This window comes from Hyaloscypha bicolor (genome assembly GCF_002865645.1).
Source record: "Hyaloscypha bicolor E unplaced genomic scaffold K444scaffold_53, whole genome shotgun sequence".
In the NCBI taxonomy this organism is placed as follows: domain Eukaryota; kingdom Fungi; phylum Ascomycota; class Leotiomycetes; order Helotiales; family Hyaloscyphaceae; genus Hyaloscypha; species Hyaloscypha bicolor.
This window is the reverse complement of record NW_020194555.1, coordinates 3,586,196-3,601,930: the sequence shown is the minus strand read 5'-3', so window position 1 is coordinate 3,601,930 and position 15,735 is coordinate 3,586,196. Positions and strand designations below refer to the sequence as shown.

The 15,735-nt window shown below is 46.6% G+C and overlaps 7 protein-coding genes across 7 annotated transcripts; 5 read left to right on the top strand and 2 right to left on the bottom strand.

Annotated features, from left to right (window-relative positions):
• Positions 1–2,897: 2,897 nt before the first annotated feature.
• Positions 2,898–4,558, top strand: K444DRAFT_642115 (MFS general substrate transporter; the record flags this gene model as incomplete). The annotated part of the gene is made up of 2 exons (XM_024884701.1): positions 2,898–3,225; positions 3,273–4,558. The coding sequence occupies 2 exons, from the start codon at positions 2,898–2,900 to the stop codon at positions 4,556–4,558; spliced, it is 1,614 nt and encodes a 537-aa protein (XP_024739916.1).
• Positions 4,559–5,948: 1,390 nt separating this feature from the next.
• K444DRAFT_611026 (uncharacterized protein) lies at positions 5,949–6,793 on the top strand. Its single transcript, XM_024879865.1, has one exon. The coding sequence runs from the start codon at positions 6,233–6,235 to the stop codon at positions 6,692–6,694; it is 462 nt and encodes a 153-aa protein (XP_024739915.1). The 5' UTR covers positions 5,949–6,232; the 3' UTR covers positions 6,695–6,793.
• Positions 6,794–7,278: 485 nt separating this feature from the next.
• Positions 7,279–8,039, top strand: K444DRAFT_524949 (ubiquitin-like protein; the record flags this gene model as incomplete). The annotated part of the gene is made up of 2 exons (XM_024874399.1): positions 7,279–7,813; positions 7,885–8,039. 2 exons carry the CDS (start codon positions 7,279–7,281, stop codon positions 8,037–8,039), a joined length of 690 nt encoding a protein of 229 aa, XP_024739914.1.
• A 517-nt stretch (positions 8,040–8,556) lies between these two features.
• On the bottom strand, positions 8,557–9,151 carry K444DRAFT_642114 (20S proteasome maturation protein; the record flags this gene model as incomplete). Its single annotated transcript, XM_024884700.1, has 2 exons — positions 8,557–9,033; positions 9,149–9,151. The coding sequence occupies 2 exons, from the start codon at positions 9,149–9,151 to the stop codon at positions 8,557–8,559; spliced, it is 480 nt and encodes a 159-aa protein (XP_024739913.1).
• Positions 9,152–9,381: 230 nt separating this feature from the next.
• K444DRAFT_611024 (P-loop containing nucleoside triphosphate hydrolase protein) lies at positions 9,382–11,772 on the top strand. Its single transcript, XM_024879864.1, has one exon. It carries the CDS (start codon positions 9,399–9,401, stop codon positions 11,487–11,489), a length of 2,091 nt encoding a protein of 696 aa, XP_024739912.1. The 5' UTR covers positions 9,382–9,398; the 3' UTR covers positions 11,490–11,772.
• Positions 11,773–12,292: 520 nt separating this feature from the next.
• K444DRAFT_662016 (ornithine aminotransferase) lies at positions 12,293–14,094 on the bottom strand. The gene is made up of 7 exons (XM_024886645.1): positions 13,894–14,094; positions 13,620–13,829; positions 13,368–13,560; positions 13,132–13,282; positions 12,900–13,078; positions 12,780–12,843; positions 12,293–12,733 (listed from the first exon to the last, which is right to left on the bottom strand). Exons 1-7 carry the CDS (start codon positions 13,990–13,992, stop codon positions 12,316–12,318), a joined length of 1,314 nt encoding a protein of 437 aa, XP_024739911.1. The 5' UTR covers positions 13,993–14,094; the 3' UTR covers positions 12,293–12,315.
• Positions 14,095–14,520: 426 nt separating this feature from the next.
• K444DRAFT_512354 (Aldo/keto reductase) lies at positions 14,521–15,219 on the top strand (the record flags this gene model as incomplete). Its single annotated transcript, XM_024873490.1, has 3 exons — positions 14,521–14,549; positions 14,603–14,785; positions 14,823–15,219. Coding segments are annotated over 3 exons (609 nt in total), but the record flags the coding sequence as incomplete, so codon positions are not given.
• Positions 15,220–15,735: the final 516 nt, after the last annotated feature.

The window sequence follows — 15,735 nt, the reverse complement described above, 5'->3', positions numbered from 1 at the left end:
GTCAAAAAGATTCTTTTTTCCAAGGTACTTTATAGTAAGCTTTATTATAAAATTAAATAGAAAAGATAGAATATAGATAATAAATAATACCTTGTATTAAACTTTAAGAACTTAGTATTTAAACTATATAAATTTCACGAGTAGAACCCTAGTAAAGCAGGATCTTCTATCCGGCTAAATAAATAGATTTAGTATACTAAAGAGAATGAGTTTAATAAAAACTATCTAGATAATAATAAACCTTGATAATAAGGTCTTTATAACTAGAGAAGAAGAAGAAAAATCTAAATATTTCCCGGGTTTTATCTAAATTCTAGTATATTTCCTTTATTCTACTATATTAGTACCTACTTTCTTTTCCAGAAATCTGGGTAAAATACCTTCCTTTATTATACTAGATTATACTTTATTATTTAAGCAAATTATTAAAAAAAGTGAATTCTTAAAGCTAAGCTAAAGGTAAATACTTGCCTATATTAGTTCGAAATATTATTAAAAATCAAGGAAAACCTTCTTAACTACTTTAATCTTTATAACCTTAACTATTTATATTACTACTACCGCCTTAATAAAACTATTAATAAAGACGAAATAGACAAGAAATCCCGGTAATATATTATCTATAGCCGGACTAAGTAAGATAGCTTACTAGATCCTAAATAACTTAAGTAATAGCAGCGGTATTTCAAGTTTAGTAGCTACTACTATTATTAATATAACTACTAGCTAAACTATCTTTATAAACGAAAATAGTAACTTTCTTACCTAAGAATAGATTAATATATAGAATACGGCCTGTACTATTCTTGAGAATATACCTGAAATTATTATAGAAAATATCTTAGTAGAAGATTCTAAGGATAATGAAATAGAGGTTTTGGTTACTAGTAATAATAAGCCTAATAGTTTAATAGGCGGAATAGACGGTACTAATAAGGGCTTCCTTATTAATCTTATAGAGTCAAATACTAAAAGGATTAAAAAAAGCAAGGCTAGCTTATCCAAGAAGTATAAGGCATTAGATAATAGTAAGGATTCCAATAATAAAAAGACTAAGAATAAAGAGACTTCTAGTAATAAAGAAAACTCTAACTATAATAAAGGTGGCCAAACTAGTATTAAGACGCCTATTATAACTAGAAGATATATAGTACCAAGTACTAGTTATTATATAAAGTACTAGTCTAAAACCAAGAGCTAGAAAATAATCCTGAATACCGAATTAAAAGAGTAATACCCTATAGATATTAACAAATTAGTAGATAACGCCGTTTAAGAAGTCGGAAAACCCCTTAGAAGCTTCTATAAAACCAAAATCATATAGCTTAAGGCCCGGGAATTCGATAATAAAATAGCTCAAGTAGCCGCCTTTAATATATAAATCTCTACTATAGAGGGATAACTTGAGGACGTATATATTAAGCTCGAGAAGGCCCAGAAGTTAATTAAGTAGCTCAAAAACGGCATAATTAAGCTAAATACCGCTACCCTAACTAAGAAGAAAGGCAAGCAAGCTACTATATCGAAGCCTGTATTAATGGATAAACTCGATCTGCTACCCCTATTCGAAGACTGCCCGATAATAATAGTCCCAATATTGGCCATAGCCTATACGGTACTCCCAGACCACATTATTGATATGGGTATAGGCATGATGCGAGCGACGGATGCTAAGGACTAGCCGGAACGTACTAGGAACCGGGTTATTCTGGTAGAGTCAAGACCACGCTTCGATTATAAGTAAGCTATAGGGATTAGACGGAATGGGGTTAATGGCCGTTGTTTCCTCTTTTTTCTTTTCTATACTGCGGCTGAATAATCCCCTAAATGAGGGCATTTAGACTTCTCTTTGGGGGGGGGGGTAATGTGACGGCTGGCGTAAGGGCATGATCTGCCAAGGACAGGATATCGGAAATAGGCATAAAACGAAGCTAAGCCAGGATTGCTTGGACGGAACAATACTAAAGGTCAAGGCATTCTCCCTACTTTGTTCCATAGCTTAGTATTTTCTAATACATGAGATTCTTTGAACTTTGAGCCTTCGACCATTGCATTGATCCCGCCGTCACACTAGAAGTTTATTTATATATTATAATAGTTATTGAAGTATACTAGAACTTGGCAGTATAGAGGTTAGTACTAGCTGAGAGTAGAGATAAAAGGAGAGGAAAGGAAAGGGAAAAGGTAGACAGAGGGATAAAAGCAAAAGCCGAGATAAGAGTATATATTTTTTATCTAGAATTTTGGTTTATATAGAGATGCTGGAGGCCAATAATCAAATCTCCCAATTCTTCTATCCTCTCACCTGACTATCTTTGAAGTAATAAAAAAGGGGTGCGGAATACATGATACAATAAAGCATTTGGTCGTCCCCTGCTTGCGAGCTGAGAGTGTAACAGCAACAGAATATTCGGCGGCTTGCCTGGTATTATAGTGAAGAGAATGCATGACTTTACATAACATGTTCTGTAATATGTGATCTCTATTTCCTGCTTATGCTTTCCAAGAAATGGCGTTGGCTAGGATTCATCTTTTTGTAATTATTTTGGCATCTTATAGCTAATGGCGTGAGATCTATAATTCTGAATATATATATTAGGCTAAATTGTCCAAGTGCAAAGGGGGCAATGGAGTAACCCGGAACGGAAAAAATTAGGCTCCGCGCCAGATCATGTCTATCCTTAGCAGCCGGGATGCCGGGATGTAGTTTGGTTGAACCTCCTCTCAATCCCAGACCTCGTTCACTAAGCAAGTAACAACACTACGATGTCTGCAACCCATCATGGACCACTTCTGAACCCTTTCAGATCACCGCTCCCTGAAAATTGACGACCCAATCCACCGGCACGATGGAATCACAACCGCTGCGACGTGTATCGCGCGAACCATCGGACGAAATGCACGGTCCTGAACTCTCCTCAGAATCGAGCGCTATCACGAGACTTACACCGGACTCGGACTCCGATGACTCCGATCTAGAGATTGGCGAGCTGGGCGAGAGCTTCAAGCTCCAGAAGCGAGAAAAGAGCGAGGTTGATGGCGCAGTGGATGATACGGATGAGGAGAGATACCATGATGCTCCGCGGCGAAGGGCCAGTGTTTCGACAGTGCAGTCGTATCAATTATATACGCCGGACGAGGAACGAGCTGTTGTGAGGAAGTTTGATAAGAGGCTGGTGCTGTTTGTGGCGTTGCTGTACATGTTGAGCTTTTTGGACAGGTCAAGTATGGATCCCCCATCTCCTAGAATGAGCATCTGCTAATTGTTGTAGACATTGGCAATGCCAAGATTGCCGGCCTGGAAAGAGACCTCGATCTCGATTCGAATAAATTCGATTGGGTTCTGACGGCGTTTTATATAGCCTATATTCTATTCGAATGGATGAGCATACTTTGGGAGATTGTGCCAGCACATATATACGTCACGGCCATCGTCCTATCTTGGGGAATCGTTGCCTCACTACAATCAATTGCGACCTCATTCGCGAGTCTCTTGGTTCTGCGAACTCTGCTGGGAATTGGGGAAGCTGGATTCACGGGCATACCATTCTACCTATCCTTTTTCTTCAAGCGTGAAGAGCTGGCCTTCCGAACCGGGTGCTTCATATCTGCCGCCCCCCTTGCGACCTCCTTTGCAAGCACCTTGGCCTACTTCATTATCAAGCTAGGCGAATACCTTCCGATAGCATCATGGCGTCTCCTCTTCCTCGTTGAAGGCTTCCCCAGTGTCCTAGTTGCAGTCTGGTGCTGGTACATAATCCCCGACAGCCCCGACACAGCAACCTACCTCACGAAGCGCGAGAAAAAGGTGGCTCGCCTTCGTCTCCGAAAGCAAAAAGACCCCAAGGCCTCCCACAAACTCAACCTAAAAGAAGTCCTCGCCACACTCTCGGACCCGAAATCCTACCTCACAGCCTTCATGTTCTTCTTCACCAACATGGCCTTCTCCTCCATGCCCATCTTCCTGCCAACTATAATCCACGAAATGGGACACACAGTCCTCATATCCCAAGCATTATCCGCACCGCCCTACCTCCTTTCCTTCATCATCGTCATCTTTACCGCCTACCTATCCGACAAGATGCAAAACCGCTCGTACTTCGTGATCTTCCACGCCTTACTCTCCGCCTCCGGCTACGCGTTCCTGGCCCTCGCCGGTCGCTTTGGGCTCGGAATTTGGTGGCGCTATGTTGGTATATATCCCGCTGCCATCGGGTTCTTTTCCGTCATCACGATTATTATTACCTGGACGATTAATAACCAGGAGTCGGAATCTAAACAAGGAACCGGATTTGCGATGTTACAGCTTATTGGGCAGTGTGGACCGCTGGTTGGCACGAGGCTATATCCGGAGAGCGATGCGCCGTTGTATGTTAGTGGGATGGTGGCTTGTGCTGGTGCAATGGTTTTCGTGGCGTGTCTGAGTGTAGGGTTGAGGGTTTATTTGGGAAGGAAGAATAGAATCGGAAGAGGGGATTATGGGATGATTGGGGATGAGGGAATGGGATTGGTGGGGAGTATGAGGAAGGAGAAGGAACACTTTAAGTATATGCTTTGATGGGTGGGCGTCGAATAGACTTATGGGTATATGACTTTGATATCGGTATATAATACCCAATGGTATGAGTACAGCCAAAAGTTCGGATTTTATACTTTCACCTCTTCTATTACTTTCCATCTCTTCATTTACTTCTATCTCTCCTTGAACTTTCATCTCCGCTTTTATTAATACCTTTCCTTTTTATCCTTGCCATTTATCCTTGCCATAATTTATCTCTGCTTTTATTTTCATCTTCAGCATTCCTTTTATCCCTACATTTACTATACAAGCTAGAAATCTTATATCGCCAGCTAGGAAAGGGTGGCTATATGGTCTCCCAGTTGTGTTGGAAGTCGCGTTATAGTGCTGAGAAGATAGGCAAGTTGGAGGAAAGAAGAAATGGGGAGATTTTATTGTTGGCCTCGAGTATCTTTGAATAATCTTGAGTTCTAGACATTCGCAGGCAGAGTTCTTGTTGTTGATGGGTCTCAGTTAACTAGTACGACTATTATTCATCGGCTTCTGATTCATATTCAGAATTATTCTATGTGAGTTAGAACCCTTTATAAATTTCGGATTATTCAGGGATTTTTGAGACCATCGATAAAAGGGACGAATCCTGTTTCCCGACAGCTTTGCAATCTTTCCCTGAACGTAATTCGGAATTCTCTACTTTTAAAGAAACAACTCCTATGGATAAAAGATTCGACGCGTCACAGCTCTCACATGGCTTTTCCTCTATGAAAAAGAGCATTAAAAACACAATAGAGGTCTACTTACTTTCAACAGTTCCTAACATCCTATCTGGAAGCCCCCAAGACATCGACCTAACACCTTTTCTGTGTCAGACCTCTACTCCCATCTGGCGGTAGGACCGTACGATTCTAAGTGTGGTGCAGTAAGTCATCGAATTTTTCTCACTTTTTGACACATTTTGACTTGACCTAAGCTGCGGCAGAGACTATCAATACCGACAGCATGCAGGCATGCGTCTATGGACAGTACTATGAACGATCCACAACTACCCATGGTACTCTCGGCATGGCTTGTTCCTGTCGGCTGGAAATCATACCGAACGACTTCTTGTAAGAATCCTCGATGTACAGCCGCACCTAGCCAAGAGCAGCAAGAGCAGCATGGGCACGTGATACAGTTATAAAAAGGTGATTTCGCCCGGATATAGCAAAGGAGAACAGAGTGAACGTGTTTGAAAATGTAAAGCGGGAAGAGTAATCGATCCCGCCATCTTGTGCAAGAACCCTTCGACCCTCTTTCTCTTTCATATGTGAGAGAGATACGTAATGGGATTATAATATGATAATCGCGCCATTAAACACAAATCAGACTTTTAAGCCAAATCACCTTGAGTTAGGCAACTTCGGATGAAGGAATTTGAAACCCTGACCTGAAATGTTGCATGTATGACAAGAAATGGAGGGCGCCTAAACTTTCTCTGTGCACTTGAACTCTCTATCCACAGGTTTCAAGCATCCTCGATTAGCGCATCGAACGTTCTTTGGACGATGCCCCTCGAGAAGCGTAAGAGTTCCTTCCACTCGACGACAACGAAGAGCAACCCAGGAAGCAAAACTTCTCTTCTCCCACATCTTCAAGTCAATGGACTATCTCTGAGATGGTTGATTTGGTAGGTCGGTAGAAAATCTTTGTGTTCGCGAAACGCTTCTGCCCGAAATGACACTTGAGCTCTTGGTGTCCCTCCGGCTGCTCTTTCCTCCCGTTCATCGAAACGGTCACCCTCTTAAGGTCCATCTCCCATCCCAACATCTCCGCTCAACATCAGCATTGGGGCATTGGCATAAGTCATCAGTATTCAACTACACTTCCATTCGTTCCCATCAGCATTCGCTTGAACATCATCCAGTACAGTACGTCCGTTTGAGCCCAGCATCTCAGAAGCGAAGGCGGCTGACCCACTTGCGGTTTCAATCTTGGCACACCAAGATCCCCAGATTCTTGAACCTGGTTACGACACTCGGTGACTACTGTCTGGAAACACTGGACTCACGACCAGACATTACCAGGGTACACATAGTCGTGTGGTCGTTGAAGCCTCCTCCTTATCTCGACCCCCACACACAAACATTTCCAAATAATCGCAGCATTCGTCGACGTCAAGACTCGACCCCGGAGTGACTTCTGGGCGCACGCGACGTCGGCAACTACTGTACTGTATTTTCTCGGATAAAGGAGCCGAGCGATCACGAGCGGCCATCATCTCGACCAAGAGCACCGAATTGGAGCAACACGAACCAGAACAGAACAAAACAAAACACAGCCTGCATTGCTTTGTCAACCTAGACGGCTGCTGTCCATCAATTAATTGTCAGAATTGCTGCGCCGTCCCGGATGAGCAAACGTCTGCAGTCGCTACAGCCCCCAGACTGCCCAATTATTGATTCCACATCCTGCACTGCGGTGGCGTTAGATCGAAATTCCCCATAAACCTGCGTCTCTCGCACCCCCAACCCGCCCGACCAATGGCAGAAGCAACACCAAGGACGACGGGCGCAGGCCATGCCTCAACACCCAGCGACGCTTCTTCCAGTGTACAACCACCTTCGAAAACCCTCAATCAGCCGCCCATCGAGCTGAGTGAATTCGAGCCCTCCGGAAGGACAGCCACAGGCGCAGGTTCGCAGGGTCCTCTCAGCTACGTTTCAATTCCGACGACGTCGCCTATCTCCTCCTCCTTCCTATCCGTCTTACAGTCTTCAACCATGTCAGAATCGGCCGCGGCTGCGAATACGGCCAACGAGAATACGAAGCCCGAGCAAGAATCATCGTGGACTTCGAATACTGCGGTATCCTCACAACCAAGGAGGGACCCCTTATCAACAGAAAATACTGCTCAGACGGCATCAGCATCAGCGTCTGCGGCTGAGCCTTCCTCCTCATCAACACCTGCTCCTGCCATTCAACGGCTGGAATCTGTGGCTATTGGGCCATCGATAGATGTTGATCCCAAGCTGGTGACTAGTGACGCTGGGCCGGTGCTGCTTATTACACTTCTCCTGACATCTGGAGCACGGCATCCATACAAGCTTGATGAGAAATACCTGACGAAGCGGAATGTGGTCGTACCGGCCTTGACCGAGGGTGGGAGGAAAGACCCGTACAGCATCAGTGTGTATACGCTAAAGGAATTGATCTTGCGGGAGTGGAGGGAAGAGTGGGAAACACAACCGAGCAGTCCCAGCAGCATACGATTGATTTATTTCGGGCGGTTATTGGATGACAAGACGCCATTGAAGGGTAGGTTATTCTTATATCATTGAGGCTTTTCGTTTCTTTATATATTGGATGCTGACTGGTTCGACCTACAGAGTGTAGATTCAATACCGAATCAGCGAATGTGGTACATATGACCGTCAGGCCACAAGATATTGTTGATGAGGAAGACGCATCAAAAAGCAAGGCGTTAGCTAGGGGTAGAGAAGGCGCAGAAGGCACAGCTGGGTGTCGGTGTGTGATACTATAAGGGCAGATGGACAATGAGCGGACGAATTGCATGCAGCAACCCCCAGAAAAGTATTTTCTGTCACACTCTTTGTGGTGACCGTCAATGCAGAGCACGAGGAAACATGATGAACATTGGAGAGAAGGCGTTGAGGGATTGATTTAGTTGTTTCTTCGTGGCAGAGAGCGTCTTCATCGACATTTATATGCCTCAGTGGGAGACATGTGCGTATGGACTTGTACAGTTAGGATTAAGGGTGATATAGTGAGAGTGTACAGCGGTCATGAATTGCCAGCGAGATAGGGATAGAATGCAGTCACTGCCTCTTTTCCAGGCTTCTCACATCCACTCTCCGAATTGCAGCGTGGGCCTGAAATCGTGAAAGCAAGGAATCATGTCTCATTCCCAGCTGTACGGTCACCAGCAACGCCATCTAAGCCGATTGATCTTACAAGCCAGTCATCTCCCATTCTTTTCCCAATCATCTCCATCATTCTCCACCAATGCCATTCCACCAATCCGCAACTCCCTGCAAGGCCTACTGCATCCGAACCTTCCTCTCAACCTCCTCATGAAAGCCCGGCACCCCCCTCATCTCCTCGCCCCTAAATACATCCTCCCACGTCACAGTCTCCAAACTCCCCCTCAAAATTTCCTCATGCACACCCCGTTCCAGCCCTCCACCCAGACACGCGGGTCTCCACTCCCCCTCTCTCGTAATCTTCAGCTCCATACCCCGTCGAATCGGCTCGCTGATCCCAAACGTGCGGCGATAGCCTTCCATGCGCAGTGCGTCCTGCGTCTCTTCCCACTTCTTGAGGCGCGACTCCAGCGGGTGGGTGGAGTCTGGGATAGCGGAGGGCGAGGAGGTGGTTGTTATTTGGGTGGTGAGGGAGGGACCGATGCCTGAGCGGAGGGTGTCATGGAGGCCCGGGGCGGAGGGGGCACCGAGGGATTTTGCGGACAGGTGGGAATGGCTGGTGGAATGGCCAGCTGGAGGTGCGATTCTCATTGCCTAGATGGAAGAAGGGAGGTTAGATTCTGCGAGAAGATGGAGGTGATGGAAAACAGGCAAGAGAGGGCGACGAGGCGGAGGAGAGGTGAGGGTGTTGAGTGGGAAGAGGCCTTACCATGATGGCTGCGTGGTATCTCAAGTAAGTGCTTGAGATTATTGTGTGGTTGACGGAGAGGAGGGTTTTGGTTTGAAGGTAGGTGAAGGTGGTGTTGATGATGAAGCTCCAGGCACGAGTTGAAGACGCGGATGAAGCTGCAAGCCACTAGCGCGGTTTCTGGCGCCGAGCTTCTCCCGGTTAGTCCGGGGTACCTCACTTCTGACTCCTCCCACTTAAAATTCCTCACCATGGAACAACCCAACTAGCTATGCGAAGACCGGTCCTTTCACCTTTTAGGCTACGTTCCAGGCGTGGATATGGAACAAATGCAGCTCGATCACCGATAATAAGGATTGACAATGGCACGTTCTATCGTCATCATCCCAATTCAACAACAGCTACAACTGGCGGAAATCCTCCTTTATTCAAGAACTTGAGGTTCGAGCTCCCGAGTTTTTCAGAGAAAGGGGAATATTGGTCCATACTCGGTCCTTCATCAAGTGGAAAGACAACATTTTTGCAGATTCTCAATGGAAATCATCTTTGTATCCCGCCACAAGCAAGGTCATTTCCATACCTTGAGTCAGACGAGATTGAGCAGAAAGACCATGAACTACGGAATCCAGATCGAGCAATAAAAAGAGTAGGATTCGATGGCGAACAAGGACTTGGTGCTCAGGCGCCACAGAGCGCATATCTTTCTGCAAGATACGAATCGAGGAGAGAAGACACGGATTTCAGCGTCCTGGATTACTTACAGGGAAACACGGAACTGAATCCCTCTCAAGACATTCACGGGGGAAGGATTGATAATGGTACATTGCAGAGAGTTATCAGGGATCTGAGACTAGGAGATCTGGTCGACATGCCGGTCTCGAATCTGAGTAATGGGCAGACGCGAAGGGCACGGATTGCTAGAGCGCTGCTTGGGAATCCAGAGGTCTTGTTGCTGGATGAGCCGTTTATGGGGTTGGATCCACCAACGCTGTTAAGCCTGAGTCCGATGTTGAAGAGGCTCGTGGAGAAGAATGCTCCAAGGTTAGTGTTGAGTTTGAGACCACAAGATCCAATCCCGGAGTGGATTACGCATTTGGTTTACTTGAAAAGCAGTTGTCAGGTTGCGTTTCAGGGGAGGAAGGAGGAGGTTTTGTCGGGGTTGAGGGAGTATGTGGAGAGTGCTAAGAGAGGGAATGTGCAGCCAGATTGGCATATGCCGTTGCATTCTATGCATGAAGTAGGGCGGAGTCTCACCAGCAGTGGGATCGTGGATTATACCCCATCTGCTGGCTTTCATCCCAGCACTCACCCAGTGGTGAATTCGACAAAGAAAGAGCCTGATGAAACCAAATTCAGTCGAGATGGCTATCCGATGAAAGACATTTCTACTCCTGACCCAGGAGAACCACTCGTCGAAATGGAAGGCGCCTTGGTCAAATACGGCAGCAAAGCCGTCCTCGGAAACTGGTCCCAAAGACTCCCCTCCTCAGCTCAACCTCAGCCGGGTCTCTGGTGGACGGTCCGCCGCGGCGAACGCTGGGGCATCTTCGGCCCCAACGGCTCTGGCAAGACTACCCTTCTGTCTCTAATCTGCTCCGACCACCCGCAAACATACTCCCTCCCCATTCGCCTCTTCGGCCGCTCACGCCTGCCTTCCCCGGGAGAACCAGGAATATCAATATTCGATTTGCAGAGTAGGATTGGTCACTCGAGTCCGGAGATCCATGGACATATCCCGAAATCGTTGACTCTTCGCCAAGTGTTGGAGAATGCCTGGTCTGATACTTTCAGAGGAATGCCGAAGTTAGATGAGGAGGCGAGGGAGAAGGTTGATGCTTGCCTTGGATGGTTTGAGCAGGATCTCCACCCAAGAGCCGGGGGAAAGGGAAGCAGGAATTTGAAGTGGGCCGACGAGCTGTTGTTTGGTGGTCTACCGTTCTCGGCGCAGAGAGTTGCGCTCTTCTTGCGTGCTGTCATCAAAGCTCCCGATCTTGTGATTCTCGATGAAGCGTTCAGTGGTATGGACGACGGTGTGCGGGACCGGTGTCTCCTCTTTCTCGCCCACGGCGAAACAAAGTCATTCTCCCACCCTCACTCGTCTTCCGAGATTGATAAAGCTCCTAAAGTTGTGGAAAGTGATGTGCAGAAGGAAGGCAGGGTGAAGGTGAGGGGATTAGGGAACGAGCAAGCGTTGATTGTTATCAGCCATGTGAAAGAGGAGATTCCGGGGAGTGTACGGGAGTGGGTTTGCCTTCCTGAAGCTAATACGGGTAGACCAGCAAGGTTTGGGAGGTTGGAAGGCCCGGTTGAGGGGGATTATCGACGATGGAGTGAGATCTGGGGCATGAGAGAGCCGGCATGAAAGCTGGAAAAAATCAAAATGGTGATTTGTGTTCAACGTCGGAATGATGAGCGAGTTCCTTTTGCCCATTGTATCGGGCTGGATCGCAGCATGATCTTGAATTCTACAAATGAGAAAGTTCTCTGCTTCCAGAATTCGAGATCTCAAGTGTGATAGTTAGATCTCACTATGATCCAGAATTCCGCAAACAAGATGAGGAAGTTCTCCAGACCCTGGAAGCCATTGGCTCGGTTTTAATCCACTCGCGCACACGTATACTATATTCCTAATTGATTCATGTTGCCTTTGTCTTCTTTTACTTGGAAGATACCCTAGGGTACGCCGAATTAGCAATGCAGACCAGCTCCAACCCCTATTGCAAAGATTGAATTTGATGCATTTACCAAATGATCCTAAACAAGCTATGCCTTTCGCATGCAAGTTCTCTCTACCAGCGCTATTCTTTTGTAAATTATCAGATTATCTTGATATTAGGTTGCCGTTATTAAAGGTCGTCGTCCTGTCGATGGATATCCGCCGGACGACTGCGTGCCGTCAAATATATTTATGAGCCCTCTGTGGAAAACATATAATAATGCTGATGAATACTTCCAGGGACACTTCTTTTGAAGGTGGGAGAAGTTCCACAGATAGGAGTACTGATGAGGAGCTCCAAGCACCGCATGAACTCCATGGCACAACAACACATTCCGCAAAACGGCTTTGGCTCTCTTTGTATCTCTTGCAAGATCCTCTTTTAAAGCGCGAAGGTTGAGATCCAGACAAGCACTAAGCTCAAATGTTATTTGTACAAGAACATCTATCACCAAGCACTCCCACTCAAACCTTAATGCCGAACATCAACCAAAACTTCAGCAGGTAATTCGCCACATCCCTCAATATCCCTCATCACACCAATTACAACCTCTGCACCTTTCAACAGCTCCTCTTTGCTGATAGTCAACGGTGGACAAATTCGAATCCTCCTCAAACCTGCAGCACTGGCCAACACCCCTCTCTGCGCCAACAATGAAACAATCCTCCTCGGTGTCACCTTCGGTGGCTTGTCTTCCAGAACGAGGGACATGAATAACCCGGCTCCATTGAAGGCTGTTATGTGTGGTAAGTTGGCGGCTTTTAGATTTGAGCGGAGCAGATCGCCAAGTTCGTTGGAGCGTTGGGAGAGGTCTTCGTCAACGAGGACGTCCAGGGCTGCGAGGGCGGCGGCACAGCCTACGGGATTTGCAGCCATTGTTGAGCCAATTCTGTCGAGGTCAGAGAGAGGAGCTCGGGGAAGGGAAAGCGACTTACTCGAAGGGATCGAGAAGACCCATGATGTGGTCGTCGCCCAAAACCCCGGAAAGGGGGTACATGCCTAAAATCACGTGAGTCGGCGTCTGAAAATAAATATTGAATGACGACTGGGCATGCCTCCTGCTAATGCCTTGCCCAGTACCACCAAATCAGGACGCACACCATCTCTCAGATGACAAAGATTTGCTCCTGCTCGGCCCAGTCCACATTGAACTTCATCGACAATAAACAACACGTTATGGCCCTTGCACAGAGCAGCAACCTCTTTCAGGTATCCCTTCGGTGGAGCAACAATTCTATTCAAAGTCAGCAAATGTGTCTGAGCGGTGATAGGTGGTTGAAGACATACCCAGCAGAACCCTGAATAGGCTCAATAATAAATGCCACAATCCTCTCCCCGTCAACCTCCAGCGCCTCCCTCAGATCATCAATGACACCAAACGCCACAACCTTTCCTGAAGGCGCCGTGGAACCTACATTTGGGACGAAAGGGCCAAACGCTATTCAACGATCACCATTATCGTTAGCCAAAACCTGACTTCGCTTTCATCTAACGGTAAAATGAGATCAAACGTAGGATCTTACCAGAACTCTTCTTACTCGCCAACGAAACAGTCGAAAGTGTAACACCATGATAACAAGCCGCCGCAGTTAGTATATGACATTTCCCCTCCGGAATATTCTTGCTTATATACCCCCATTTCCGTGCAATCTTTACAGCAGCATCAGCAGCTTCGGCGCCGGAGGTCATGGCGACGAATTTATCGTATCCAAAGAGCTGTCCTAGATCAGTTTCGATTCGGTCTCCAAAGAGAGGCTGGACGAGGAACCACACACGTCATGTAACTTCTTCGCCAATTTCCCATAATATGGAGAATGGAAGGGGAGGTTCACGACCGCTCCCTCAGTCATGGCTTGCACTGCCGCGGCGAGGATTTTCGGGTGCCCATGGCCCATGTTCACGACAGAATACATGGAAAGGAAGTCTATGTACTCTTTTCCGTCGACGTCCCATGCTTTTGAGCCTTTGGTGTGGGTAAGAGCTACCTATTTCTAGTTAGTTTGGCGATGGACGGGGGAATGAAGGGTAGAGAGGGGAGAGGAAGCGAACAGGATAAGGAGCAAACCCTCCGCCGACATAACTCTCGTAGTCATCGACTACTTCTTGGGTTTTCGTGCTAATTTCGTAGATCTCTTCTGTTGAACCCATGGTTGGATTTTGGTCAAGTGGCCTTTTCTCTAGGGTTTCGATTTGGATGCTGGGGATATCTTAAGGATAAGATGAGGTGTAGGTCGGTATGGCATCAGCCGGTAAGTATTGTGTTACTCTGAACCAGGAAATGTAGAGTACAAGGTATCGCAGCGTTCCTCAAGAGTGGAGTGTTGTTGAGCTGTTCGCCGATGCTTATCTATTGGTCCGCTAGCCGTGGCCGTGGCGTGGAAAGGGGTTGGGCGCTCCACAACACTTCTCAATATCTTGCGTTCACAAGATCAGAATAGCTGTATGAAGAATTTTCAAGTTATATCTGCTCGAAATTTGGAATGCCCAGAATATAATGACGATCACGAAGAGTTTCAGGTTAAATACAGGGGCTGATATGCCAGCGATTGGGTTGGGAACCTGACAGTCAACTAATGAGGGCGTGATTGGTACGTTGGACTCGGTTTCAATCTTCACGAATCAAAAACGAAGAATTGATTAGTTCGTAGCTGTGAAAGCGGCAATCCAAGCTGGATACAACATATCAACACGGCTTGGCACTATGGGTAACCCGTCCTTTCCACCCTTCACTTGAAAGTTAGACTCTGAAGAACGACAGAAACGAAAAAGCAGTTGGTGAAGGGATCAGAAGTCCAGGGGTCCTAAGAAGTGAGCTCTTTCTCACGGACAAAATTTGGGGAACGTATCATTCCCGAGCCCAAGAAGCCCTCAAGCTCAACCTCTCAGCTCTGGGCGTTGGCTACCTTGATCTCTGGCTCATGCACTGGCGCTTGCTCCTCGTGTATTTCGATGACCTAATCTCACTCCTTCAAATGCAGGTCAGTATCATTCAATTCAAAAGGCAACGACTCCGGAGTTCCCACCCTCCCAGACGGATCATTCGAGCTTGAACCCTCGTGGGAGTTTCTCAAAGCCTGGCAAAGCATGGAAACCATCCTCCTCTCTTGCCCAGAAAAAGTAAAAGCAATGGAAATCAGCAATTTTAGCACACATAACCTCGAGAAGTTCCTCAATATCGCAAAGGTTGTGCCTGGTGTAAATCAAGTCGAGCTCCACCCCTCATCTCAGGAGGAGTTGGTGAAATATTGTAAGGAGAAAGGTATTCAGCTGGTAACTTACTCGCCGCTGGGAAACCCAGACTCCCAATTATTGAGTGAGAGAGGCATTTGTGAGATTGCGGAAAGGTATGGGAAGAGGAGTGAGCAGGTTTTGATTTCTTGAGGTGTGGGGAATAGGTGGGTTTTAAGAAATGGGAAAGAAATGTCCAATGTGAGGGTAGACTTCCCCGAGCAGGATCGTGAGTAAACTTGAGGTGATTAAGTTGAGTGACGAGGAGATGGCGAAGATTGATCAGTTTGGGAAAGCACAGCCAATAAGATATCTTAAGCCGCAGTGGCACGTTTTGTCCCTTCACTTGTTCGAATGATTCTCATAATGTTTAGGGCACACGACATTTGGCATGGTGATGAATTAGGGGTAAAAATTTTCAAGTGTTGGGTGTCTGTTATAACCCAGCTGCTGGCATTGGAGCCGGATGGCCATCCAAAATATCATTCTTCTCACTTGTCAACCGTTCCACCGTTGGTTTGAACAGCTTCGGCAAACCTGCCTCCTCAAAAGGCTTGCCCTTCAGCATTCCCGTAACTCCTTTGGTAGCCAAGAGGATTTCATCCCATGGCCTGAAAATCCAGCAACGACAAGTTGTCCAGGTTTTCCAGGTACATCTCCCAC

What these genes read in the sequence shown, in the direction of transcription:
- K444DRAFT_662016 (XM_024886645.1), bottom strand. Translation starts at nt 13,992, where the DNA reads ATGGGTTCAACAGAAGAGATCTACGAAATTAGCACGAAAACCCAAGAA. An exon ending in GGGCAAGGCATTAGCAGGAG is followed by an intron (nt 12,844 to 12,899) that starts GCATGCCCAGTC and finishes ACGTGATTTTAG; the next exon opens with GCATGTACCCCCTTTCCGGG. An exon ending in GGTCTTCTCGATCCCTTCGA is followed by an intron (nt 12,734 to 12,779) that starts GTAAGTCGCTTT and finishes TGACCTCGACAG; the next exon opens with AATTGGCTCAACAATGGCTG.
- K444DRAFT_611026 (XM_024879865.1), top strand. Translation starts at nt 6,233, where the DNA reads ATGACACTTGAGCTCTTGGTGTCCCTCCGGCTGCTCTTTCCTCCCGTT.
- K444DRAFT_611024 (XM_024879864.1), top strand. Translation starts at nt 9,399, where the DNA reads ATGCGAAGACCGGTCCTTTCACCTTTTAGGCTACGTTCCAGGCGTGGA.